Source organism: Electrophorus electricus, chromosome 18, assembly GCF_041902795.1.
Source record: "Electrophorus electricus isolate QZ-2024a chromosome 18, ASM4190279v1, whole genome shotgun sequence".
Lineage (NCBI taxonomy): Eukaryota > Metazoa > Chordata > Actinopteri > Gymnotiformes > Gymnotidae > Electrophorus > Electrophorus electricus.
The window spans coordinates 4,127,501-4,153,871 of NC_137514.1; the positions used below are offsets into that span (position 1 = coordinate 4,127,501).

The 26,371-nt window shown below is 43.5% G+C and overlaps 2 protein-coding genes across 5 annotated transcripts in view; both read right to left on the bottom strand.

Moving 5' to 3' along the window:
• The window catches only part of metrnlb (meteorin like, glial cell differentiation regulator b), a 9,282-nt gene extending 5,189 nt beyond the window's left edge, over positions 1–4,093 (bottom strand). For both annotated transcript variants that reach the window (XM_081701158.1, XM_035534565.2), the window contains exons 1-2: positions 2,623–4,093; positions 371–750 (exon numbers count right to left, since the gene is read on the bottom strand). In XM_081701158.1, the coding sequence (XP_081557284.1) occupies positions 371–750; positions 2,623–2,723 (481 nt within the window). In that variant the 5' untranslated portion in view covers positions 2,724–4,093. The remainder of the gene's footprint in view (positions 1–370; positions 751–2,622) is intronic.
• Positions 4,094–4,425: 332 nt separating this feature from the next.
• Positions 4,426–18,634, bottom strand: qtgal (queuosine-tRNA galactosyltransferase). 3 transcript variants are annotated; one of them, XM_027027605.3, is made up of 12 exons: positions 18,146–18,634; positions 17,258–17,374; positions 16,759–16,858; positions 15,888–15,952; positions 13,395–13,460; positions 12,055–12,150; positions 10,040–10,135; positions 9,839–9,963; positions 7,020–7,155; positions 6,455–6,523; positions 6,296–6,370; positions 4,426–5,130 (listed from the first exon to the last, which is right to left on the bottom strand). In XM_027027605.3, exons 1-12 carry the CDS (start codon positions 18,284–18,286, stop codon positions 5,050–5,052), a joined length of 1,167 nt encoding a protein of 388 aa, XP_026883406.3. In that variant the 5' UTR covers positions 18,287–18,634; the 3' UTR covers positions 4,426–5,049. The 3 variants fall into 3 exon arrangements, with proteins under 3 accessions (XP_026883406.3, XP_026883407.3, XP_026883408.3); XM_027027606.3 differs by having other exon boundaries at positions 18,167–18,632; XM_027027607.3 differs by lacking the exons at positions 15,888–15,952; positions 16,759–16,858; positions 17,258–17,374; positions 18,146–18,634 and adding an exon at positions 10,337–11,014 and having other exon boundaries at positions 13,395–13,435.
• Between the last annotated feature and the right edge of the window lie 7,737 nt (positions 18,635–26,371).

The window sequence follows — 26,371 nt, forward strand, 5'->3', positions numbered from 1 at the left end:
ACATCGCCCTCCACCCCCAGAATGCTCTCCTTCACCTCTCACCTCAGCTGGAAGAATAATGAAGCTGTAAAGGCTCTAATAAGAATGACTAGAGTGGTCAGCAGGTCATTAGTGAAGAGAGTAACCAGACTCAAGGGACAGAGAAGTGTCTAGCAGCCACTACAGTGTGGAAATACTCACAATATGCATCACACACACACACACCTGACACAATCTCTCTGTCACTGTGTCTCAAACTATCTCCGTTGTTGCAGTCATTTTTTTTCATGCTCACATACATAATTTATCCCTCTTTCTGTGTCCCCACCCCAACCCCACCCACATCCTCACTGCCTCTCTGCCCCTTTACCTGGAGGCAGGTAGGACTCACCTCTCACAACATCTCCAGCGCTGACCAGCTCATACTGGAAAGCCGTCACCCTCCTGCCGATGTCCCTGTGTGCCGCTGCCTCCACGAACAGCGCCCCCTCCTGGAGCCAGAAGCAGCGCACACGGCCTGCTGCCTGCTCCTCCTGGGAGAGTAGCAGCCGGAGACGGCCAGCGCGCTCCACGTACACACTGGCCCCACTTGAATCTGCCCGGGGACGAAGGCAGGCGTGGAGGTTGGAGCTGGCCCTGCCTGAGGGATCCATGTTGGGCCTCAGGTTGACAATGATGGCCCCTGTTGGGTAAAGCCATTCCAAAGATCCCTCGCCACACCGTAGGTACACCTGCTCCACATCACGGGAATGGGACTCGTGGGTCAGACCACTTGGTGGACCACGGGGGGGGGGGGGGGTGGCAGACAATAAATTTAGAGTTTGAAATGGCAGTTCAGATACAGGACTATGTACAAAATGAACATTAATAGTATGTGAAAACGTGTGGACATTTTACAACAGCATTATGTTAAAACAAACCAAAAAATTAATTTTCAATGAATTATGGATTTTCAGTGTATATCATTTGATAAGGTTATTGTTCTAACCTTAACTGTCAAGATTCTAATCAAGCAATCAAACTAAATATCAACTTCGATCTACTCAAAAAAAATCACTTAAATCTATTTTTTCATCAACTCAGTCCTCGTGGCCCACCAGACGGTTCCACATTTTTGCTCAAAGCTAATGTGCTGGGAACTTGGATAGTGCAAAACTGTGGAAGCGCCTCGAGGACAGGGTTGAGAAACACTGACTTAAACCAAGCAGGGCCGTGAAATCGCCTGGCACGCTCCGCGGGTCGTTTAACTGGCTCTGAGCAAAGAAAGACTCTTATCGAGGCGCCCATTTATCCATTACGATAAGGGTCGGCCCGAGCGCCACACAAGGGGAAGGGAGCGGCGCGCCACGAGAACCTCTTGATTAGAAACAACAAAGAAGTTAGACTGAAAACCGACAACCCACTAAAATGCTACATAAAACTCATACATCAAAATCTGAAGGACTCCCAGCACATGCGGCTGGCTCGCTTTCTTTCTTCCAGGGCTGTAAAAGCGCGTGATCAAAGTGGCTGCGGTGTGTTTATTTTGGTGTAACTGCAATTTCCCCAGGCGTTTCATCTGGATAACGGCCGTAGAGCAGCCAACAAAACGCATACTTTATGGAAATAAAATTTTAAATATTAACCAGGTCTCAGGACGCGGTAATATTCATCTTTATTGCCAACAAACGTGCGCGCCCTTTAGACCACAGATATCTCTCTCTATCTAAATCACAATAACCACAGGACATTAGCCCGATTATATCTCTGTAAACTACGAGAAAATCACAGTAATTGACAAAGAAACAGTCTCTATAACTAACAAAAAACTTCACTATCAGAAACCATATGTGTCCTAAACTGCGATCCATCTCGCAAAATTGTAATTACACGCGTGGTGAGTTATGCGGACACGAAATTACCAGCTAGTCCTCTTGGCTGTAATTTTCACAGCCCAACAAATCGGGCTGGGGGGGGGGGAATAACGGGGAGAAAACATTTTCACACCTGGCGGCTTCGCGAGCAGCTTGCATCCGGTGTGACCCTCAAATATCCCCATTCGAGCAGGCTTTCTTATAATCACAGTTATTAAATCATTTTCTGGAGACAATTAAGTGACGGAAAAGGCAAACCCAAGCCCTGGATAATTGAACCCAGATTGGTGGGGTCAGGTTCAAAGGCTGTCGGAGCTCATGCGACATGCCGCAGAAATTGAAATTCAGAGCGCACTGCTCTCGGTTTTGGATTATAGTTCGTATATAACGGCTCTAAATCCGAGCCAAGGAGCAGCATACAGCTGCCAGCGTCGCACACACACTGTGCAGGCAACTGCGCGGCACTAGCACCAGCTCATCACCTTTACAAAGACGGTTTAAAAAGGTGACAACTCCGGACATTACCCCACGGCTTTAATGGTGATTTGATTGCAGATCCTAAACTCATAAAGGAACATTTGTTTACAAAGAACTGGAGACAAGAAGACTACAAGCACTCTTATAATACGAACTATTTAGGCTGCATCTTAAGTCCGCTGATCGATTTCACTTTAGTTTTTACACAATGTTAGATTTTTAAGGCTACGACTTCTGGAGATAGGCTAGGCTGCAGAATAATTAATATAAAAGTATTGGTCAACAAATTCTAATTAAAGAAGTCACTATTTACCTTCCTCTCCAGTTGCACTGGTCGCTGGAATACTGCGCTCCGCTCCTCACCAAGCAAACCGCACTAAGCAGGAGAGACAGGAGCGTAGAAAACATCCTCATCCAACCGCTGTAAACCAGCCAAAAACCGGCCCCACAATGTCTCCCGAACCGCGCTGCCAATTGTAATCCAAATTTGGGCCAAACGGGGTTTTGTTCAACTTCTGAACTCCATGACAACTCGCAGAAAACTGACCTGCAACCACGCAAGCTTTAAGTAAGTCTTTGCGCACACCACCACTACTCGCTCCCGACGTGGGAAGACTACGCGAGGACAAACTCCGGTCTCTTCATTACCTTAGGACTTACGTCACGCACCCCTCCCCTCGCCGGTGGCCAAGAGAAGACCGCGCCCGCCAACGAGCTTCCCCGGGCTCGGCATCTTGAGGTCGAGAGGGATGAATATTCTTAGATGCAAAAACAGACGTATCGAATATAACAGGAAGAGGTCGAGCAGCACGGGACTGGCGCGACTGAGGAGTCAACTCGCCGTCAGCGTACCACACAATTTCAGTCAGAAAAGTAGGCGACTCAAACTACACAAAGGCAAATATTTGTTAACCGATAGTTACATAGATTCATTTTACAAATAACGTTTATATTTAAAAAGGAAATGTAAAAGTACACTTTGCATGTATTTGACTGTTATTATCGCTCATCTAACGGCAATGTTAAAATGCACAGCGCTAAGTAGACAATGTGTAACGTTACAGTAATTTAATAACGGTTTTTCAAAGTAGTAACTCTGACTTTTCAAGCACAAGCAGGTGGTACAGACCCGCGAGCCCTTTTCCCGTGAGAAAACATCCGCTGAAACGCACGCGCAACATTCCGTCGTGTGACGCAAGCACTGTAAGCCATTTCGTGAAATGCTGTAAAGAACAAATATCCCGTTTTATTTATGCCTTTTTTATTATCCCTTTTTATGTGGCCTACTACACACCCGGACACACTCGGGAAAATAAAAGACTGTTTCTCTGCTTTAATTTGCACAATATGGAGTTTACACATTTTTAAACAAAACAAAAAAGAAATAAAATAAATATCCTTTTGAAGTGAATGAAGCGTAAAAAACATGGCAGGTCAACAGTAATGGCAATGTAATCCTTCCTAATGACAGTCATGAGCTTTGACCCCCAACTTATCTGCCATTTTAAATATTTAGAGGCCCTGAACTCCGACCTTACAGCAGTACCCCCAACCCTGTCACCTGGGACATATCAGAGCGAGAGACAGAAAACACACGTGAAAACACCCCCCCCCACACACACACACACACTCACACACTCACACACACACACACACACACCCACACACACACACACACACACACACAGAGAACATGGTTGCTGACCTCAGATAACTTCTTAATGGAGCGCATGCATTCCTTTGTCTCACTCCTGCTCAAAAAGGCTGTTTTGTCTTTCAACATCACCCCCCCCCCCCCCCCCCGCACATGCATGCACACATGACCCCACCCCCCCCACACACACACAGTCATTGATTCAGAGTGCATACATACTCAAGTGAAGACGGGGTTAAGATAATAAACGAAGCTACCAGGCTGGAGATGGGGGTGGGCTTCAACACATTTGTTGGATTGTAGCTGTGGGTGGCGTTACAGGTCTGCAACTGGGAGTCGTGTTAAATTCAGCTGGTATACGTCCTGTGGAGCTACTGGAACTGGATCCAAAGAAACTGGGTTAGTGACACACTGCAAAAAATATCCACTAGACAGGGGATGGACAGGAGAGAGAGGAATGTGTGTGTTTGTCTGTGTGTGTGTGTGTGTGTGTGTGTGTTTGTCTGTGTGTGTGTGTGTGTGTGTGTGTGTTTGTCTGTGTGTGTTTGTCTGTGTGTGTGTGTCTGTGTGTCTGTGTGTGTGTGTTTGTGTGTGTGTCTGTGTGTGTGTGTGTCTGTTTGTCTGTGTCTGTCTGTGTGTGTGTGTGTGTCTGTGTGTGTGTCTGTATGTTTGTGTGTGTCTGTGTGTGTGTGTGTGTGTGTCTGTGTGTCTTTGTCTGTGCCTGTGTCTGTGTGTGTGTCTGTGTGTGTGTGTGTCTGTGTGTGTCTGTGTGTGCTTGTGTGTGTTTGTGTGTGTGTGTGTGTGTGTGTGTGTGTGTGTGTGTGTGTGTGTGTGTGTGTTGGAGGCTAGGTGCTAAATAGATGTGACACTTTTCTCAAGCTGTCAGCACAGATTAACCAGAGGGACAAAAGCAACAGTTCTCAAAACAGAAATTAACTATACCCATCAGTCTAACCCGGTCCTTAGCCGTCTCTCTAATGCTTTTCATATCTCCATCTCGAGAAGTCATTCTCTGTATCTTTCTCTCTCTCTGTCTCTCACTCTATGGACAGTCCTCACATCTGATCATCTGTCCATCTTGTGAGCTCAGCTGAAGTGGTAGTAATCCACGCCCTCCCTCAACTGCAGAGACTGCAAATTCCCCTCCAACACACCACCTGTCATATCCTACCAAGAGAGGGAGAGGGAGAGAGAAAGAGAGGGAGAGAGGGAGGAAGGGTGGGAGTAAGAGGAGAAAGATGGAGACAGAAACATTTAAGCGACATTGGAGTATTCTCCAAGAATAAGTTATGAAACACCCCTGAATAATACAGAGCAGGGAACATGGATCATTGTGTTTTCATGCACATGAGCACAGGGAAAACAGACACAGCTTTGTCATTCTGACATGAGCACAGGCGAAACAGACACAGCTTTGTCATTCTGACATGAGCACAAGCGAAACAGACACAGCTTTGTCATTCTGACATGAGCACAGGCGAAACAGACACAGCTTTGTCATTCTGACATGAGCACAGGCGAAACAGACACAGCTTTGTCATTCTGACATGCTCATGCTGCTTGCTGTGGGTGACAAAGAATTAAGTGCCAAAAGAACACATCAATATACAACACTCAAAGGAATTCATGCTCATTAATTCCAATCAACCTCTTTTGTTTAATGCAAACAAAGCACACACACACACACACACACACACACACACACACACACACACACGCACACACAGAGATACAGCTGTCTGAAGATGAGAAGAATGTTCTAGTGCTCATTGCCAATAAGGTATGGCTCTGAGCCAATGGAAGCATAGCACCTGTGGAGTAGGCTGCTTGACAGATACATTAATCAGATGCAAGGGCATTCACCAGAGTAGGACTGACCTGTCTGTCTGTGTGTGTGTGTGTGTGTGTGTGTGTGTGTGTTATACTGTGCAGGTCACATGTCTGATTAGTAACTGGTCCCACAGGATCTTCATTAAGATAATAGAGAAAACTGTATGTTTTGAGTAAAATTATTATAAATGTGGTTTATGCTGCAGACTGGTGTGTATGTGTGTGCATGGGTGTGTGTTGCATCTGTTCTGAGATTAGACATCAGTGAAAACTTTATGCTTGTCTCCACTCATTTCCTGCATGTATGAATGTGTGTGTGCATATATGTGTGTGTATGTGTGTGCACACATGCGCGTGTGTGTGGGTGCAGGCACGTGCATGTGTGTGTGTTGTCTCATACACCCTGGCCAAAAATCTTATAATTATAGTCCGGTGTAGAGACCTAGGGTAAAACAAAAAATCAGATAAAGGAAACACACGCACACCCACACCCACAGCTCACCAGTTTAACACAAACTATAAATGGAGGAGATGAATCTGTGAAGTGCAGCACTGGAATCTTGGGCTTGGGCTGTTCCTGTTAGGAAGAAGAGGATACACAATTATTTCACTCCTCTGTGTGTGTGTGTGTATGCGTGTGTGCGCATGTGCAGTTCATTACCTTTGACTCCTCATATGTATAGAAGCCCTTTTTAATTTTGTTCTCATCTACATCACAGAATGCCTTGACCTGTGGAAAAAACACACGCACACATATGCACACGCACACACAAGCACACGCGCACACACGCACACACGCACACGCGCACACGCGCACACACACACACACACACACACAGATGAGCTCAGCTGAGCATATGTCTGGCAGAGACAGAAATGTGGATCTACTTGATAACATGCATCTGCGTGTGTGTGTGTGTGTGTGTGTGTGTGTGTGTGTGTGAGTGAGAGACACAGAGAAAGAGAGAGAATGAGAGAGGAGTTGATGACACTATTTTTCTAGCCTGGGAAACAGTTACACCAGCAGCTGTCATAGTAACCAACAAAAACAAATACTGCTGATTTCACAAACAACTATTAAGCCACACTATGAACCTTTCACTTTTCCTGAGGACTCCACCATCACAGTTCTCTGGCTTCAACACAAAACATGAACCAGGATCATATTGCTTCCATAACACTCTTCCACAGAGTGGAAGCTAATGGCTGAAATGGTTGATTCATACCTTCTTCTGATTGGTGGGACTCAGGCTCCGATAGAATTTCCGCCCCTGTTTTCCAGCATTCCATATGGTGAAGGAATCCCATTGGCTGAGCACTCTCTCTTGCAGGAAGTCAACTCGAAGGTTCCAGATGGTCTCCCTGGAAACAAACTAGGAGTTAATTCAACAGAGTGGACAGTCAAAGAGACACACACACTCAACACAAAGAGTGAGAAGTAAATGTTAATCATGAAGAAATCCAGCTCGTCTTGCTGGGTGCTGGAATGGGACAGCTTGTGCAAAGCTGAAAAACAAGCCAACCAGCCAAGTCAGGCTAAAGGCACCCGTCCTGCAGGCTGTCCCGTAGACAGCCCAGTGGTCTGTGGACAGTGACAGTGAAACCCAAGACTCTTCCGTCACAACAAGACTCTTCAGTCACCAGGGCAAAGGAGAGGAGAGGGATGAGAAGAGGAAAGAAAGATAGCGGGATGGACAAAGGGAGAGGGAGGTGAACAAAGGGAGGAAAAAGAGTGAGCTTTGTGTTTGAAGTAATTAAAGAGAACTCCACATCCTGTTACTCTTTTGCTAGAGAGCCATTCAACTTCAACCCCAAGACTGGATTCTGCATTCTGTCACACAGTGACCTGTCACGCAAATTTCACTTCCATCGGTCCATCTTATTTCAGTAGCTTCAAATTCACCATCTTTTTCAGCATCATGACACCAACTTTCAAAACATATATATTTCACTCTTAGATGATATGATAGAGATCCCTTTTATATCAAAACTTTCCGAACATATCTTTACTTTCACTCTTAGATGACAGGATAGAGATCCCTTTTTAAATGAACAATTTTAATTGAGAGGAAAAATGGAAGGTACAGCTTCTCCTAAGAACAAGACCCTTGCCAAGATCAGGGCAGACTGGGGGTGTGAACTAGGGGAGGTCATGCAGGGTGTCTGGAACTGCGCTTTATGAGGAGTAGATAATGGCATAACTAAATATAATACAATTCAAATACAATTCAAAGCTCATTCATCAAGCTCATTTTTCTAAGGCAAGACAAGCCAAAATATACCTTAGCTTAGATGCACGCTGTGACTGGTGTCATAATACTCCTGCCAACTTGACCCCTGCATGTTGGTTGTGCCTTGCTCTGGCTACTTACTAGTCTGTGGCTTATCGGAGGAACTTAACACTGATTTCCACCATAATTCAGCAGCGGCCATATATGTCATGGACAGTAAACATGCTAAAATGATGAAAAAACATAAAATCATCACTGCTTTTACAACACTGATTGCACCCAGAAAAATATTAATACACTGGTCAACAAACCCTGCAAAAGCATCAAGTCCTCCCAAAGCATCAAGGCTCTCCAAACTGTTCTGAATGTATGTGTGTGTGTGTGTGTGTGTGTGTGTGTGTGTGTCCATATAGTGACACTGGATACAGATGCATATGAAATTTTATCTCTTTCGCTCAGTGGTTAAGATACTTGACTTGTAATTGGAAGGTTGCTGGTTGAAGCCCCACCCCTGCCAGGTTGCCAATGTTTGGCCTCTGAGTAAGGCCCTTAACCCTCAATTGCTCAAGTTGTACTCAGTCATAATTGTAAGTCACTTTGGATAAAAGCATCAGCTAAATGCCATAAATGGAAATGCTGTAAGTGTAATCTGCACAGCCTCTCTAGGTGACCGTGCACCATGTCTAGGCGGGTGGGATGGGTGGGTACATAGATTGTTTTTTGCTTGTTAGCTATTACGTATATAAAGTATAAAAAACAGAAAAAGGGAAATATTTAAGAACACACATTCTGTATTTTGTACTTATCATTATTTCTAAATAAAAATTATTCATAACTCCCCCCTCCCTAACACACACATATTGGTGACAGAGCCATGTCATCCCGATGCTATACCCCACAAACACACACACACACACACACACATATTGGTGATACAGTCATGTCATCCTGATGACAGAAATAAGTGAAAATGCCAATCATGCCCAAGTCCAGAAAGCTGGCAGATTCCCAAGCGAATGACACACACAAATGACACACTCACATACACAAATCATGAGATTTTGCCTAAAACAAACCACTAAGACATAAACAACTGCAGAAACACACACATATACACACACACAAACACACATAAACAGAACATTTAAACCAACTGGGAGATTTCAAGCAGCGTTTGTTTCTGTTCAGCACGGATGACTGGGCACGTGTTTTCTGCCTCCCTCATTCTCCCCGCAGCATTTACACACACACACACACACACACACACACACACACACACACACACACACACACACACACAAACGCACACACACACACACACACACACACACGTGCGCGCGCACACACACACACACACACACAAACGCACACACACACACACACACACACACACACACACATTTACTGTGGTAATCCCCTGCCATCCCACTACTTTCCCGAAACTCTCTCTCCTACCGCTCTCTCCCTCTGCACCGCAGGAGAAGCTGACTCGGCTCACAGGGAGGGGGGATGGAGAGTGAAGTCTTTCGCGTGAAATGGGCAGAGGAGGGAATGACTAGCAGGCCTCCATCAGGTGACTAAGTGGACATAAACACCGGCTGCAGTGGAGTCAGGCCTGAAGCACAACTCTGTCATTCAACCTCATTTTGAGCAAAAAACCAGCTAGCTAGATAAGAAGATGGGAGTTAGGATTTTGGTACAGGGACCCAGCTTAAAGAGGTGGTATATTGCAAGTTCTTTATAACATAGATTCTCTCATTTGAACAGCCTGAAATTCCGTGTGGGTGTGCATGTGTGTGTGTGCATGTACTTACTCAAGCACGGAGTGTGTAGCAGCAAGTTTGTGATATCGATAGACCAGGAGATACTCATCCACTCTGACCACGCCCCCTCCCAGACGAAGACTACTGTAGAACAACAGCAAGTCCTCTGCAACACCCTGAGAGCAGGGGAGAGGAGGGGCTTTGAGCAGGTTAGAGAAGCTATGATTGGACAAGAGTCTCATTCAGACTCACCTTGCCTCCTTCGTCAAATGGGCCAACTTTATGGAACCAATCACGTGAGCAAAACCAAGTTGGCATGACAACCGTTGGACCATGTGAGGTGTACACCTGAAATGCGATAAAAGAACACGAGCGTGTACACACACACACACACACACAAACACACACACACACACAAAATTATACGAATCATCTCCCAATGAGCCCTTTCTTTCCCCACATGTATGCAGGCTTCTAGTTTTTTGACCCTTTTGAACAGGAGGAAAGAAACAGAGAGGGTGACTGGGGAATACAAAAGTGACGACTCACTCTCTCAGGAGAAGTTATGAAACATCCATTTCAAATATTCTTCAGATGAAGTCAGAACTGTCTGCGACCACCGTGAGATCTCATTGTGTGTACATGTGTTTAAGAATGACTCACACTGTGGGTGTGAATCTGAATATGAACTAGTGGCTACAGCGTGACCCCCGGGGTTCATCTACCCAAGCGGAGCTGAGAGATGACATCAGCATCGTCGCCTTGGTTACAGCCCAACTAGAGCCATGTCATACGTGTGTTCCAGTGGAACATAGAGCTCATCAGGGCAGCGTACTACACGCCTTCACTTCCTGAAACATAATCAAGTAAATATGTAGATGTGATGACATGTTTGTTCTGGCCATTCAAGTCCAGGCCGTCCCCGTGTGAAGGGTGTATTTGGTCCAGGCCGTCCCCATGTGAAGGGTGTATATAGTCCAGGCCGTCCCCATGTGAAGGGTGTATATAGTCCAGGCCGTCCCCATGTGAAGGGTGTATATAGTCCAGGCCGTCCCCATGTGAAGGGTGTATATAGTCCAGGCCGTCCCCATGTGAAGGGTGTATATAGTCCAGGCCGTCCCCATGTGAAGGGTTTGAATGTTGTATTTAGTCCAGGCTGTCCTGTGTGACAACTGTATCTAGCCCAGGCTGTCTCTGTGTGAAGATTGTATACAGTCCAGGCTGTCCCTGTGTGAAAGGTGGGTAGTAAAATTGAAGCACTGGTTAATATGTTTGCAAATGAGGTGTAAATCCAGGGCTGTTGGTAGCATGCCACTCAATGGGTAACTACAGCTTCCAGTTAAAGTTGTAAGACTTTTATGTTTGTATTTTGTTGTAGGTTTGTTAATATGAAGCTTGAAGCTTGTAATAGGTAAAAGATGTTGCCTTCTGGCAGCCTTTTACTTTGTGTGGTGTGTGTGTATGTACATGTGTGTGTGTGGTTAGCCTCTTGGGGTAACCTTGAGTGGAATGTGCCAACACACCCTACTGAAATCTGACACTTTTAATCTGAGAAAAATAGAGGAAAGGACCAATGAAGAAAGAAAGAAAGATTAAATAAAATTCTAAACTTCTGAACTTTTTTCCACAAACAGGACATTTTTGTGTGTATTTGTAATGTGTTGTAAAATGCAGGAAGAAAGAAAAGAGGGAGAGAATAAGAAAGAGAGAAAGCTCTTTGTTTCTTTGCCTTCCATAAAGCAGTCATTCTCTTGAACAGACTGTGTGAGTGCTATAGTATGAATGGAGTGGCTTCAGCACTTCAGCCAAGCAAAGTGGGGAACTTTCCAACAGTTGCACCAATCCACTAACACCTCAGCTCTAGCTTCCTCTGTGTGTGTGTGTGTGTGTGTGTGTGTCTGTGTGAGCGCATGTCTAAGCTCAGGCTGTGTGCTTTTAACACCCTCCCCCTCATATCTGCGGAAACAGCAGTCTCCAGGTACACATCCTGTTTCCAGTGACATCTGACCCCATGGCACGCGACTCCTCAGAACACAATGCAACCCGCCTTTTCCTGCCACACACCTCCAGGCCTCGTCCTGACGCGAAGCTGTTCAGCGACACGCAGGGAGTGAAGAGTGTGATCAAAGTGCCAGAACCCTAAGCCACACACACGGAAACCACCCAAGTTCAAAAACACCAAGGGAGTGGGTGTGTGGGTTAATGTGTGTGTGTTTGTGTGTGTGTGTGTGTGTGTGTGTGTGTGTGTGTGTGTGTGTGTGCGTTACCTGAGTGAGGAGTTTCTCTGGACTAAGAGAGTTAATCCATCTAGTGTAGCGCTCTGTAGAACCCTCTGGAACACGCCGCACCTGACAACCAACAATCTGCCACACACACACACACACACACACACACACACACACACACCCACATGCACACATACACACACACACACGCATGCACACACACACACACACATGCACGCACACACACACACACCCACATGCACACATACACACACACATGAGAATGAGATGTTTTAACCAGCCCCTCTCATTTCCTTTCTGTCATGTTCTTCAGCAGCAGCCAACCACCAACCAACCGCCTCTCGCCAGCCACTGACCTCTGCGTGTGCAGTTATACACACACACACACACACACTCACACACCATCGCTCTAACCACTGCCTCCTGTTGCTCTTGTTGTTTTGCTTTTTTTGTCTCCAGCCAGACGCCTGCCGGCCCAGCAATGGACTCTGACATTGAGGTCGGAGGTCAAAGCAACAAGTCACTGTTTTTCCTGCTCCCTCCTCCATCAGCCAGTCATAATGTGCTATTAATATTTATTACTAAAACTTTGCAACAAAACGCAGCTTGACCTAAAGTTATACTGAAACCTCATACACCCCACACTTCAGCACACTTTGTTTACACATTTCCCTTTGAAATCACATTTCACATTTTAACACTTGCCATTAAACTAAACTGTGTGTGCGAGTGCCTGTTATAAGGATGGACCTGCATTACAAGAAGATGCAGATATGCTGGCATTCCTACACCTGGTTCCTACCCTCCCTGCTAAGCCTTTACTTTAAAGGTGCAGCTCACCTACAGCAGTAGGTTGTATTGAGCTCCGCCCCCCACTGCATCCCTACAGGAAGCCCCACCCCTCTCTGCCCCCACAAGGATAACCCCCCTCCCCTCTAGCCCCCTACAGTGTGCCTCTCTTCCCTGTTTCCCTACAGGGAGCCCCCACTCCCTCAGGTGAACATTTGCATACTCATAGCAGTAGTCCAACCATGAGGCCACACCCACCAAACCACAATCCCCAACAACACTGTCAAGAACACTCCGTCAATGCAAATGTCCAGAATTCCCCCAGATTCTACACGCTCTGGGAATCAAAGGGTTTTTCCAAACTACTTCACTGACAGGGCAGGAATGTGGGGAGAAAGGAAAGAATGGAAACATACACACAGTAAAGTAGGTGTAGCATGACCCAAAAAAATCAAGTCAAAGCTTCCTGCAAACTGAACCTGATACTGAATTTTACTTTTAAGTGAGCTGTGTTATTTTTGGCTGAGTGATTTATGAGGTTGTGTGTGTGTGTGTGTGTTTGTTTGACTCACAGCAGTAGGGTTATGGACAGCTATCTCATACTGCAGTCTCACTCTCTGTGGCATCATGACATCATCCTGCAACACACAGACAACTCTTCTGATGACATAAATTTGTGATAATGTGCAAAATGTTGATGGGACATTCAAGCAAGTTATGAAATAGGTGGTCCTTTGTGTGTGTCCTGACTGTTCCATACTGATTGGATTATAATAAGCTCAGGCTAGAGTGTTCCGGTGATCCTCACTCAGGGAGCAAACTCCAGGAAAAACCCGACAGCTACCACAAAGTTGCCTCTACCAAAGCAGTTCATTGATACACACACACACACACACAGTCACGCACATGCACACATGCACGCACATGCACACATTCACAAACACTCACACACACAACTAACACTAACATTGTAAAGTGCAATTTACAGAAGTCATCAGTATTAGTTACTATCCCCAGCTAGAGATAAAGAGAAAGAGTGAGAGACATGTGGGGGGGCAGAGAGAGGGAAGTAAGAAAGAGAGAAGGGGGAGACTGACAGAAAAAGACAGAGAGTTTAGTTTAAACAGTCTGTTGGGTCTGTGAGCAACCGAGGTGAAAGGTCAGGACGCTAGCTTGTCCATTCAAAGCAGACACACTTAAATCAACAAACACACACAGCACACCATACCAGCGGGCCTCTCCCTCTGTCACGTCTGCGCACTAAACACATTTTCCCCTTTCCTCCCATTAAAAAGCACTAAAGCAAACACTCACACACACTGTCACACACCACACACACACACACACACACACTGTCATACAAACCCCACAAAGGAACAGAAACCCCTCAATCACGCAGTCACACAAACCCCACACTCTCTTACAGTCACACAAAATAATCTATACACAAAAAGTCTAGAAACAAAAATCTAAACAATAAAAATCTTCGCTTTCTCTAGAGTCTCTCAAAACAACTCATACACATAGAAACATGGGAAAGAGAGTCAGAAAGAGAAAGAGAAAAAGAGAGAGAGAGCGAGAGACAAAGACGGGATGAAAGAGTAAGTCAGAGAGTGCTTGTCTAATCTGGGCCATGAACGTGTTAGGGGGGACCACGCTCCTCTGTTCTGTTGCAACATGGATGTGTGGGCCAGGAGGGGTGTGGGGTAACACCAAGGTAACATCTAGAACCTTGAGTGGGGAAGGAGGCTTCTTGCCCCTGGCCCATATGAAGAGAACCAGACCCAGCTGTGAGCCTTCTCATACTCCATCACTCTCGTCATGACAGCATTCACTGCAGGACAGCAAACAGGCTACGGGCCTCATCAAACACTCAAATTGTCTGTCCCATGTGAGATTCACTTTGGAGGTGCGACAAAATGGGTTCCACTGTTTTTATTGAGAACAAACCTAATATCCATAGGTGTGTTGCAATTGGTCCCACGATGTTTGCTGACAGCACACTCAATATCCATGAAGAATGGATATCATTTATATCCGTATCCATTGCATCGGCACTTTTTCAATGACGTAGGAAAATTTAAGACTCCAACTCTGAGTGTGTGTGTGTGTGTGTATTGCAGAACTTTGGGCCTGATTCCTGGATATGAAGAATAATGTGCATTCCTAGGCAATATGTGATTCTCATGGCCTTGTGTGTGTGTTTTGGCTTCTGAGGGTGCCTTGGACACTTTTTATATCTGTACAATAGTAGTAAGTGTGTAATATTTGTGGCATGTTTATGAGATGTTGAAGTTGGCATGCTGTGTGTGTCTGTGTGTGTGTCTGTGTGTGTGTTTGTGTGTGTGTGTGTGTGTGAGTGAGTGTATGTGTGTGTGTGTGTGAAGAATGTGTGTGTGTGTGTGTGTGTGTGTGTGAGTGTATGTGTGTGTGTGAAGAATGTGTGTGTGTGTGTGTGTGTGTGTGTGTGTGAGTGTGTGTGAGGGTCAGAGAGAGCGAGGGAGAGGAGCAGATAGGGAGACAGTTAGAGAGAAAGACAGAGACAAAGAAAAACAGAGTAAGAGACTGACAGTGACAAAGAGATCGAGAGTGTGATAGTGACAGAGAGAGAGAGAGAATTGGCCATGTGTGATGGATATCACTGTGATTTAAGTTCTAGCCTTCCCAATCAGTCAACATAAAACCAAAGGTGTTACTTCTTACAGGAACTACAGCATCCATTTCAAAAGTGGACTACACACACTCACAGTGTAAACATACCACACTATGTATACACGAGTAATACTTTTCAACAGAATACATTTACATGTCTGGCTGAACATGTCTGAACAGTCAGGACACACATGTACACACACATGCTCATTAATCTTGTTCTACTGACAGGTCTGTCAAACATTAGTGCAGTGTAGAAGACACCTGGTTAAGGTGTCATTGGGCAGCACGTCTTAGCAACATTTTTGGTAACATACGAAATATATTTATTTTTCCCTCCCTTCTCTCTCTCTCTCTCTCTCTCTCTCTCTCTCTCTCTTTCTCACATACACACAAACACACACAACACTCACCGCATCCTGGAAGCAGAGGTATCGTCCAGAGCTCTGACACACAGCCTGGTTTTTGGCAAACCCAACTAGAGAAATGAGGAGGAGGAAGATGGAGAGGAAGAGGAAGAAGGAGAGCACATTAGAGCAGCAAGCAGGTTCATGTGTATTGCTGCCGCTACTCAGGACAGCTGTTGGACGCCAGGGCCGCCAGATCTGCCTCGCCAACAGACCAGCCTGGAGGCAGCCTCCTTCTTTAATGCTCCTTCCTCTGGGCCAATGTCTACCAGCTCCAGCTAATCTCAGACTCATATAAACAAAATATTAGGCAAGTAAATAACAACATGGAATCGTATGCTTTTATGTTTTGCATTTGCAACAACAGTGGGAAAAATGAAACACTTAATGAAGAACAAATGCTTTCTTTGGTGTTTTTTTTTCCAGTTTCCAGAGGGATCTGGTTTCCTGGGTTTGACTGTTCTAAGACAGTCTAAGTCAGTTAGTTCAATGTGGTGTGTCGTCTAGTTCTACCTGATGTGAAAGAACCTCATACATTCGTGTGTTTATATATCGATAAGCAGGCGTGTGCATAAATCAGAAGACTAAACTGTCAAAGCACATTTACACACACACACACACACACACACACACACACATACATACACACACCAGCTAAATTCAGAGCATGACCTTCAGTGTGCAGACACAATCCTTAAATAATCAGACACCCTACACACAAGACAAGGGAAGCCAGACTACTTTAAGGACAAACTCACATAAAGCATACAGTTGCAGGCACACACACACACACACACACACACACACACACACGCACACACACACACACACACACTCACACACACACACACACACACACACACACACACACACACACCTCCTCTTGGTTTGGGAGAACTATGGCCTGATATCACCATGGATAAGCCTCTCTTCTCCATTCTTTCTCGCCAACCCTCAACAACTGCTCTGGAATTATCCTGTGAAAGAGAGAGCGGGTTTATGCAGTGTGGTTTGTGTATAATTTGTGCAGTCATGTTTGTGCAGTACAGTTTATGTATTGTATGTATGTTTTATATACAGTATATGCATACACATTACAGTATATACACTATACAGGGTATATACTGTATATACAGCTCTGTTCTTCATCTGTGTTTGTGTCCATGTTACTGTTTGTGTATGTTACTTCTGTTTATCTGTAAATGCTTTAGAAATACAATATGGTTTTGTCATGCCAATACAGCCCATATAAAGTGAAATTGAAAAAAAATATGAGAAAGGAAGAAAGAAGAGGTGATTTTTTTCATCAAAACTGCAAAAACACTGTGAGTTTGACAAAGAAGAGAAAGAGGAAGCCTGTGGTGAGGGACGCATACCACACTAGCATCATCGTACACTGAGAGCTCCATCGTGCCCAAGAAGTCTTGCTCAAGTACAGCCTGAAGGCACTCGTCCAGCCACTCAGCACCATTGTACACAGGTATAATCACTGACTGGAGAGAGAGAGAGAGAGAGAGAGAGAGAGAGAGAGAGAGAGAGAGAGAGAGAGAGAGAGAGAGAGAGAGAGAGAGAGAGAGAGAGAGAGAGAGAGAGAGAGAGAGAGAGAGAGAGAGAGAGAGAGAGAAACATAATTCCATCACCTACTTCATTAGCACAAACCCCACTACTGCCAAGTAGCCACTCTTGGGCCTGTGAGCAAGGCCCTTCAATTGCTCAAGCTGTCACAATTGTAAGTCGCTTTGGCTAAGTGTCAGCTATATGTATTTAGAAATTGTCATGAGTATTTTATTTTCCTTTATTGAATACTAATAAACCTGTAAATATTACTTTACATTTACATTTACAGCATTTAGCAGTATCCAGAGCGACTTACAAAAGTGCTTTGTCATTTACTCATAGAATGTTTTCTAGCCAGTACAGCAGGTTAGAGTCCAATATGCTAATGATCTAGAATACTGTAGAAATACAGGGATCAGTGCTGATGCCTAGAAGTACAAAATACATAAGCTGTCTCAGACAACGATAAGTGCAATAAACAATAAGTCCTAGAGTTTGTTAGTCAACAAAGGAGCAGTCAACATCCGTGCAATAAACAATACAGTATTTCTCTGTTATTTGCGTGAATGTAGTAAGAGAGAGAGAGAGAGAGAGAGAGAGAGAGAGACTTCGTATATTTGACAGAGACGAAATATCTCAATTGCGAAGTCGTATTTTTAAGCTACTCAAATAACTAGCATAGACCAACAAAGGAATAGGACACTGACACGTTTGTCAGGATGACCGACCACTTGAATGTTGCCGCCCTCTAATGTCCTACCACGGGCTGAAACGGCAGCGCGTGCTGAGTGGTCGTCCGCACGTGTCCCGCTCCGCGGCCACGTGCCCTCCGTTTCGCCGAGCCACATTGGTTCGTGCTGCGTCGCGCGATAGCGTAGAGGATTAATCTTAAATTGTTCAGGACGAAATGAGGACAGGTCGCGTCCGAAAACACCATTCAGACCCTCCAGGGAACATTAATCAGGGGATTCTGCACAGTAGGCTGATAAATATAGCGGAAGCGTTCACCTAGCTAAGCTAGGTAACTTGTTAACTAAGGAAGTGTAGGCTATAGCTTACATACGGATTTGCTTTTACCCGATAAGCGGACTTGTCTCCTTTGCTGCGTTGGGTCTAATTTCAATATCTGATCTATAGACGACGGGAAGATTATTGTTTTGGGGGGTCATTCGCATTAAAGGGACCTCGTCCGAAAACTACCGCCTCGCACTTCCGCATCAGGGCGGGCAAAACTTCTAATTGGTCAATGGAAAATGCGGACAGGCGTCTGATTGCAAGACACTACTGTCAGTAAAGGCATTCGTTTCTTGGATAAAAAGTGCCGTTTCCCTGTGTGTTGGGGAAAGCAGTCAACTTTTAACGTTATAACATTTGAGTACACTGAACACAGTACGTGTAGGCTTTGTGTTCTGCAGCACAATTTTAACTAGAATAGCTAGATGAAATGATTTGAAACCTTGAGCGACTAAATAACCATGACAGTGATGCACATGTTACACTAAGATCATGGTCTACAAACCTTTATAAAAATATTAGAACAATGGTAGGTGGCTTGTTTAGTAAAATAGATGTTTCCCTTTCATTTGTTGAGATATATGTGTTAATTCATATATATTTATGTATCCACTTGTGCCTGATTATTCATCTGTGTCCTCTGTAGTGGGTTTGCAAATCTCTCTTTTTATTCACATGAGTTATTCTGTTAATTCCTACTGTCTTACAAAGAGTCCTGGACTTTCCAGTGATGCAGAAGATATATAGTTTTGTAAATATACAGCACCTTCCATAAATTTGGTCCTTTTTTATTTATACATATGAAAAAAACAATTAACTTTCTTGTTAGGGTTTAATATAATGCAGAACAATACAACTGGACACAAGTATTTCCATGTCTAATTTTTTATGCCGTTAAACAATCTTCATACTTATCAATCAAAAATATTACACAGCATGTTAATCATTGGATGATATACATAACCATCAATATTATTAATAATGACAAAACTTAAAAGTTTTGTAAATTACAAAATGGGGAAAAAAAAAACTTTATCTGTCTTAAAGGTAGAATGTGTAGGGCCTGTGGAGACTGGCAAGTAAGGACACAGAAGATTTGATCCCAGAACCCTTAAAAAATGTTTCCAGCTTTACAGACACCACTACTATGTATACTTCAGAGTGATAAAGAATAAATATCATATGACTATTGATAAATTAATCCATGTTCATATTCTCTGTTAGAAATCCCTTACTGTTGTGAGAAATTTAGAAAAGGCTATGTTTTTACCTCCAGAGGTGACTTCTGCGTGTTACACTATTAGATTAAACAGTGGATTAATGCAGGAGAATCTGCCACTCTGGAAACCAATCAAGAGGATGACTGCTTTCCTAGCTTGTTTATTTATCAGGCAGGTAGAATCTTCACTGAGTTTGTGCTTTTGTTGTAGAAGTATGGGTACATCTTTTTTTGTGAATGTGTATGTGAAGGTGTATAAGTGCTGAATTTCTGAGTGGGAGAAGGTCACCTTATTTTTCTTCCAGTTCACTTTCACACAGAGCTTCTTGAAGGCTGTATTTGTCATGAGAGTTTGATTGTAAGTAAAAATATTGTTACCTTTTCTGAACACACAGCAGAAGCCATTCTCTGGGATTGCTGTGCAAGGCTCCTGTCTTGGAATGGCCTCCTCTGCCACTCCTACTGCCCAGTCATCACTGCCTTCAGCCTCCACCACCCAGCTTTGCATGCCTGAGCTGACCCCCTCTGAGCCCAGCACCCCCACACACACAGTTATCCTGTCTGGGTTGCGTGGGAGGAGACCCTTGGCTCAAAATACAACACTGTGTTCAGGTCCTCTGACAGAACGACGAAGGACTTGGCAGTGTTTGGATCAAGATTCACTGGAACTTCAGGAGAAAAAAAGAAAGATTCATATGACTGGAGCTGAATGTACAGAGTCTCATTGCTTGTGCGCTTGTACGAGGACAATGACGACATTAGACAGTATATACATACCTAAAATATAAGGTACATTAATTTATTGAAACCAAAGCAAATTTTAAGAAGTTAAGGGTGTTATAGGTGACTTTTTATATTAGGCAAAAAAGAAACTAAAGACCTCTGGTCAATGAGCATATAAGTATAGGAGTGTTGGTGGTGGTAAGGCTGAAGCATTCACAGTAAGGACACATGTCCTTTATCTTCCCCAGGTGTATGGACACATCAATCAGAGCTCCTGGACCCACCACTGGATCTGGCACTGAGTACATAGCTCTGGAAGGCGCACACACTATTACTGTCCCTATTATTCTTACTACTCCTGCTTTTGATTCAGTCCGATAATGGTACTTTCAAAACATGGTTTGTATACCAGATTAATCTGTACCTCTTACTTTTTTTACCTGTCCTGGAAAATATGTAATAAATTGTGTATTAGTTAGTTAATGTTATTCCACATTGCTCGAAATCACAGTGAGTGCAATAAGATGTCTCACCTGCAGAAGCAAGGAGTCATTCTTTAGCATATCCTTTACTTCTGTGATCCTTTCATTTACATCCTTTGTCTAGATGTCCAGTCTTATTGCTTATCTTTTCCAACCCTCTCTCCCTTAGTGCAGGTATCCTGGCCTCTTCTTCCTCACTCAGAAACTGGTGAAGCTGAAGTCTTCCTTTAGCTTCCTCTCTGTCTGCTGTAACCGAGCCTGGGATTGAGGGGGAATCATTTTTCCATTCCTTAGTTTGTTCATCAGTTTGTTTTGTTTATTTATTTGTTTACACTCTTTCCCGAACAAGCTCCAGATGATGACCAACCTTAATATGTGCAGCCACCTAGTCAAAGATGTCTTTTACTTCTTTGAAAATTTGAAGTTTCTTCTCCAAGTTTGTTAGATGAGGCTGAAGCTTTTTTCTAATGAGAGTCACAATGATTTATCAGGTAACGTTACATTTCAAATTGTTTACATTAAATGAAAAGGAAAGGGGGTTCATTTTATTGGGCTTATTGTGTAACATGAAGAATTCATACTTATAAATGATTTCTACTCAAATTTGTACTTATGAAGGATGTTTAACTTATTTTCTCAAAACATTTTATATAATGTATGTAACTGCATTTCTGACAATTCTTTTCTTTTTGTCAAACTAGTTTTTCTTAATTCCTTAAACACATTTCACAAAGCAATATATTTGCCACAAAATGTGACATTTTTTAAATAACATTTATGTTAAGCAAAACCATGAAAACTCTCTTCATAATAAAATCATAAAAACTCTTCAAAATAAAATGATAACACCAACATGACTAATGGATAAAATTTGCATAGTTGGATGATGGTTCTGCACACGCACTACAGAAACTGTTAGTATCACGAGAGTATCACAGGCTCCTTAAAGATTTCAAAATACACAGGACAGGAGAGCTCCTGCTCCAGTGAAGAGAGAGCGGATGCCATCCCTCTGAAGTTAAACCAAGCAGAACATGTTATTAACACATTAATCAGTCAACCATTCAAATGTATATAATAGAAATAAAACAATAAATGTCTTGAGGTGTCTTGAGAAAAAAAAAAAAGAAGTCCATCAAGTCCCAGCACATTTGAATTGCGCATGCTCAGATCTGAGCCTGACTCCACAACACCTCTCATATGAAAGTGAGGTCTTACTCTGATAATAATGTTCCTGGGCTTACCTGCTCACACGTTTCAATGGGAATATTAATTACTCAGAATCTAGCATAAATTGGATGAATAAAGCCTATTACCATGCCTTGCATTCCATGGAATTTGGGCATGCCTGCATTACTGGATACAGCAGGTTTGTGTCGTTTGTAGGAGTGACTAGAGCAACTCAAGAACAAGGATGTTTTACAGGAGGGATGGGTGAGATATTATTTTGAATTCATTGCACATAAAGATGAAAGCAAGTGAAACTATGCATAAATCTGAAGCAATGTTAATGACACGGTTTGCATGTTCCACCTGTCCTGAGGTTTGTGGTGTCCTGTTTCACCTGTTCAGAAGCATGTCTCCCAAATGAAGCTGAGGCAATAGGCAGGATGCAACAGTGAGAGGTTTTATTAACAAGAAAGCGCAACATTAAACGAAGTCCCCAAACAGAATTAAAACGTAGTCTTGTGACTGGCAAAACATGATCGTAGTTTAGCGTTGCACACAGTGAGTGTGGGCCTTTCACTGCAACCATAAGACAAGTGGCTTGTTCTGCTCACAGAGACCCTTCCCACATGCTACAGTAGCTGCCTTAGCCAAGTGATAAGCTACAGGGTGAAGAAAACCGGAAACCTACAGTCATGAACTCACAGTCATGAACCCACAGTCATGAACTCACAGTCCTCATGCACAAAAGAGGCCCAGAGCGAGTACAAGACACCAGGGCAGATTTCAGCTGATCAAAAGTAGCCTCTGTGGTGTCAGTGTGTGGGATGGGGCCATGCTATCCAGGGTTACCTTTAAGAAGATCATATAATAGTTGTGAATCAGTCTAAGGCCTCCAGTAATTTCAGAGCCCTAAAGAATCTCGCAGTTTGTGAACTATAGCAGGACGTGACGTTGCAACAGTAGCAGAGCTTCCAGCAGGCAAATCTCCCCTGGAGAGCCCTGAGCAACCTGCTGCTCTAAATACCGCACTCCTTCACACCACAGTGGAGCTTTTCACAGCTAACCTTGTGACCTTTGCTATCCAAGAGATCCAGAAGTGTCCTGAAATCATGTATATTCTGGTCCACACTACTTTCAAGTACATCAGCAGTGAATGAACTGAATGATTGCGAAAGAATGCAAGATGTACATTCATTTAGATCACTGATACATCCACCGTGAATTCAGGGGCTGTCAGAGGCTGTAGAACAGACCAGAGCCCATTATCCAGGGCAGAGACAGAAAAGCAGCTGTGAGCATCAGGTATGTGGTGGAAAATGGTTGATGGGTCAGCAACCAATGGTGCTGATTTATCAATATGCTGATTGGCTATTTGGTAATCAACTGTAAGTGCCATTGGTCTTGCAAACTTAAAATACTCTATAATAGGCTTATAGCCCTAAAAAGGCCACCTCAATGTTTGCATATTGTTTGGTACTTCGAGGGAGTTGCCTGTAAGATCAACTGGTGCCATGCTTAAAACACCATAGCTATCCTTATCTTCAGAACAACTGGTGAACAACTTAGAGGCCTGAAAAAGTCTACTCCAAAATACCTGGTACCTTTTCCTACCAATATTGTAGGAAATGTACTGAAATGATTTCAGGTCCTAAGCAAACATCAGTTTGGCACAGCTTGAGTTGGAGAAATATGACATTACCCACAGCTTACCCACAGATGAACCCATCTCTCTGGTAAAGGCACTCCTAAGACTGCACACCTTCCCAATCATAAAGTGATTTGAGCTCCTGTATCAGCAAGAGAAAGAAAGATCCTGTTACCCTATTTGAACATCAACAAAGATATGGTTTTCTACATATTTGCTGATAATGCTACATATTAACAGAGGAGCAGGGGGAGGAAGCAGGAGGAGGGTGCAGGGGGAGGGTGCCTGACTGCCAAAAAATCCTCCCTGCACAGCGTGGCTACCAGAAAGTGCTCCCTGCACAGCATGGCTGCCAGAAAGTGCTCCCTGCACAGCATGGCTGCCAGTAAGTGTTCCCTGCACAGCCTTGCCAATGGCAGACATCAGTTGTTGAGAAATCTAGCTAATGAGGCATGATGAGGTAACAGGACAATAAGCCAGGCCACAAAAAGAAAATGTGAGAATCCCAGTAAGGATAACTCTTATATTTACTTGGGTTTTTCCAACCTTATATGGAAGAGAATCTAGCCTCCATCTCCCTTGATTTGAAATAATGGTGTTACAAAAGAAATGTCAGTATTCCATCACAGCAGCAAATTGTTAGAAATTCAGCTGTGATGAGTCACGATACTGTATCGATCTTCAGATTCTCTATTTATCTGTGAAAGTGCAGTATTTTCAGAAGGGCTTTCTACATTTATCTGACACTTTTATCCAAAGCAACTTACAATTATGAATGAGTACAACTTGAGCATTAAGGGCCTTGCTCAGGGACCCAACAGAATTTCCCAATCTCATTTACAGCAACCTGCATGTGCACTGATCACCACAAGGTGGCAGAAGCAGCCTTTAGAACTCAACAGTGAGTAAATGCTATATTTACACTCTCATTTTCTTCAATTGAATTTGTTTCTTCTGTTTAGTTATTTTTTCTCTTTTTTCTCTTTTTGGTTTCTTTCTTGCATCTTTTTTTTTTTTTAACACCCAAGAGCAGTGGTGCACAGTAACAAAGTACATGTATTTGTTTGTGTATTTATTTATACTTGAATTATGTATTTCCATTTTTTGGAGACATTATACTTCCACACATCAAGATTTAGAACATAATATCCTTCTTCTCACTCCACTATTTTTATGAAATCTACATTGATATTCATCTACATTTATAGCATTTAGCTGACACCTTTATCCAAAATTACTTATAATTATGACTGAGTACAACTTGAGAGTTAAGGTTTAAGGGGCCCAACAGTAGTGGGACTTGAACCCACAATCTTCCAAGTATAAATCAGGTACCTTGACCACTGAGCTACCACTGTCCAATAGGGGCAGTGTGATGGACATCAGTACACTGCACTGCCCTTGGCTATATCTCAGACACAGGTCTGCAATATTGGAGAGGAGGATAGGAATCATTCATTACTTTTTACTGCTGTGTTCTGTGTAGAGTGCACACTGCCCTTGGGAATGTGCAGTGTCCTTCACAGAAATCATTAATTGAAATAAAACAATAACCAAATCAACTTGCAAATCAAGTAAAAATATAAATAGGATAGTTATACTCCAGTAAAGTTTCAACTCAGGGAAAGGATATGCATACTTTGGCCACCACCACTCAAACAGAAGGGTTCTCTGTATTTGGCTCTGTGTTGGTCTGTGTGCTGGTCTGTGTTAGACTGTGTTTTACTCTGTGTGTTGGTCTGTGTGCTGGTCTGTTTGCTTGTTTGTGTGCTTGTCTGTGTGTTGGTCTGTTTGCTTGTTTGTGTGCTTGTCTGTGTGTTGGTCTGTGTGCTGGTATGTGTTTTTTTCTGTGTCCTGGTCTGTGTACTGGTCTGTGTGTTGTTCTGTGTGTTGGCTTGTGTGTCAGCTAAATGTTGTAAATGTAAAAAAAAAAAAAAAAAAAAAGTAAATGTCTGATCTGTGTGTTGGCATCATCACTTGCATCTGCCATCTGGTCAGGAGAGAGTGGTGTGGGATTCTGCACATACAAAAACCAGACATATACACACAGAAGAGGATAGTATCTAAGGACGCAGTGAGATGTTTGTATCCTAGGGTTAGAAAGTGAAGAAGCAAGCAAGACGACATTCTAATCATGCCTCTCATTCTTACTCTTCCACTCCCTCTCTCTCTTACTCTTCCACTCTCTTTCTCTCTCTCTCTTTGGTCATTCAGGCACTAAAGGGTACTAAAGAAAACCCTTCATACATGTTCCTAAGGACCTTATTAAGCACATTAAGGATACTCTAACCTTTCCTAAAACTGGTCAGGCAGAATTGGAACAAGACACACATGTGTCCACACAAACACACAAACTGAATGTTATAATCAAGCTATGCAAAGCTCATTCGAAACAACAAATAGGAAAACAGCGAGTTTAGGCAAAAGTGATCAGCATGTGTGAACATGTATTTGGTTTTATGCATGTGTTTGTGTATGCTTTCAAGATAGCAGAAGCAGACTCACCCACACACACCTGTCTTGGGTAGACAGACAAGCAGAGACAGGTGTCCCAGTGTGGTTATAGGTGTTTGGGGTAGAGCTGCACGTAGCTCCTGACAAGGACAGGTGAAATCCCACCTTGAACTGGAGAGACTGACCTTACATTTTAAATGCACTAAATGTTAAATTAATAATGCTT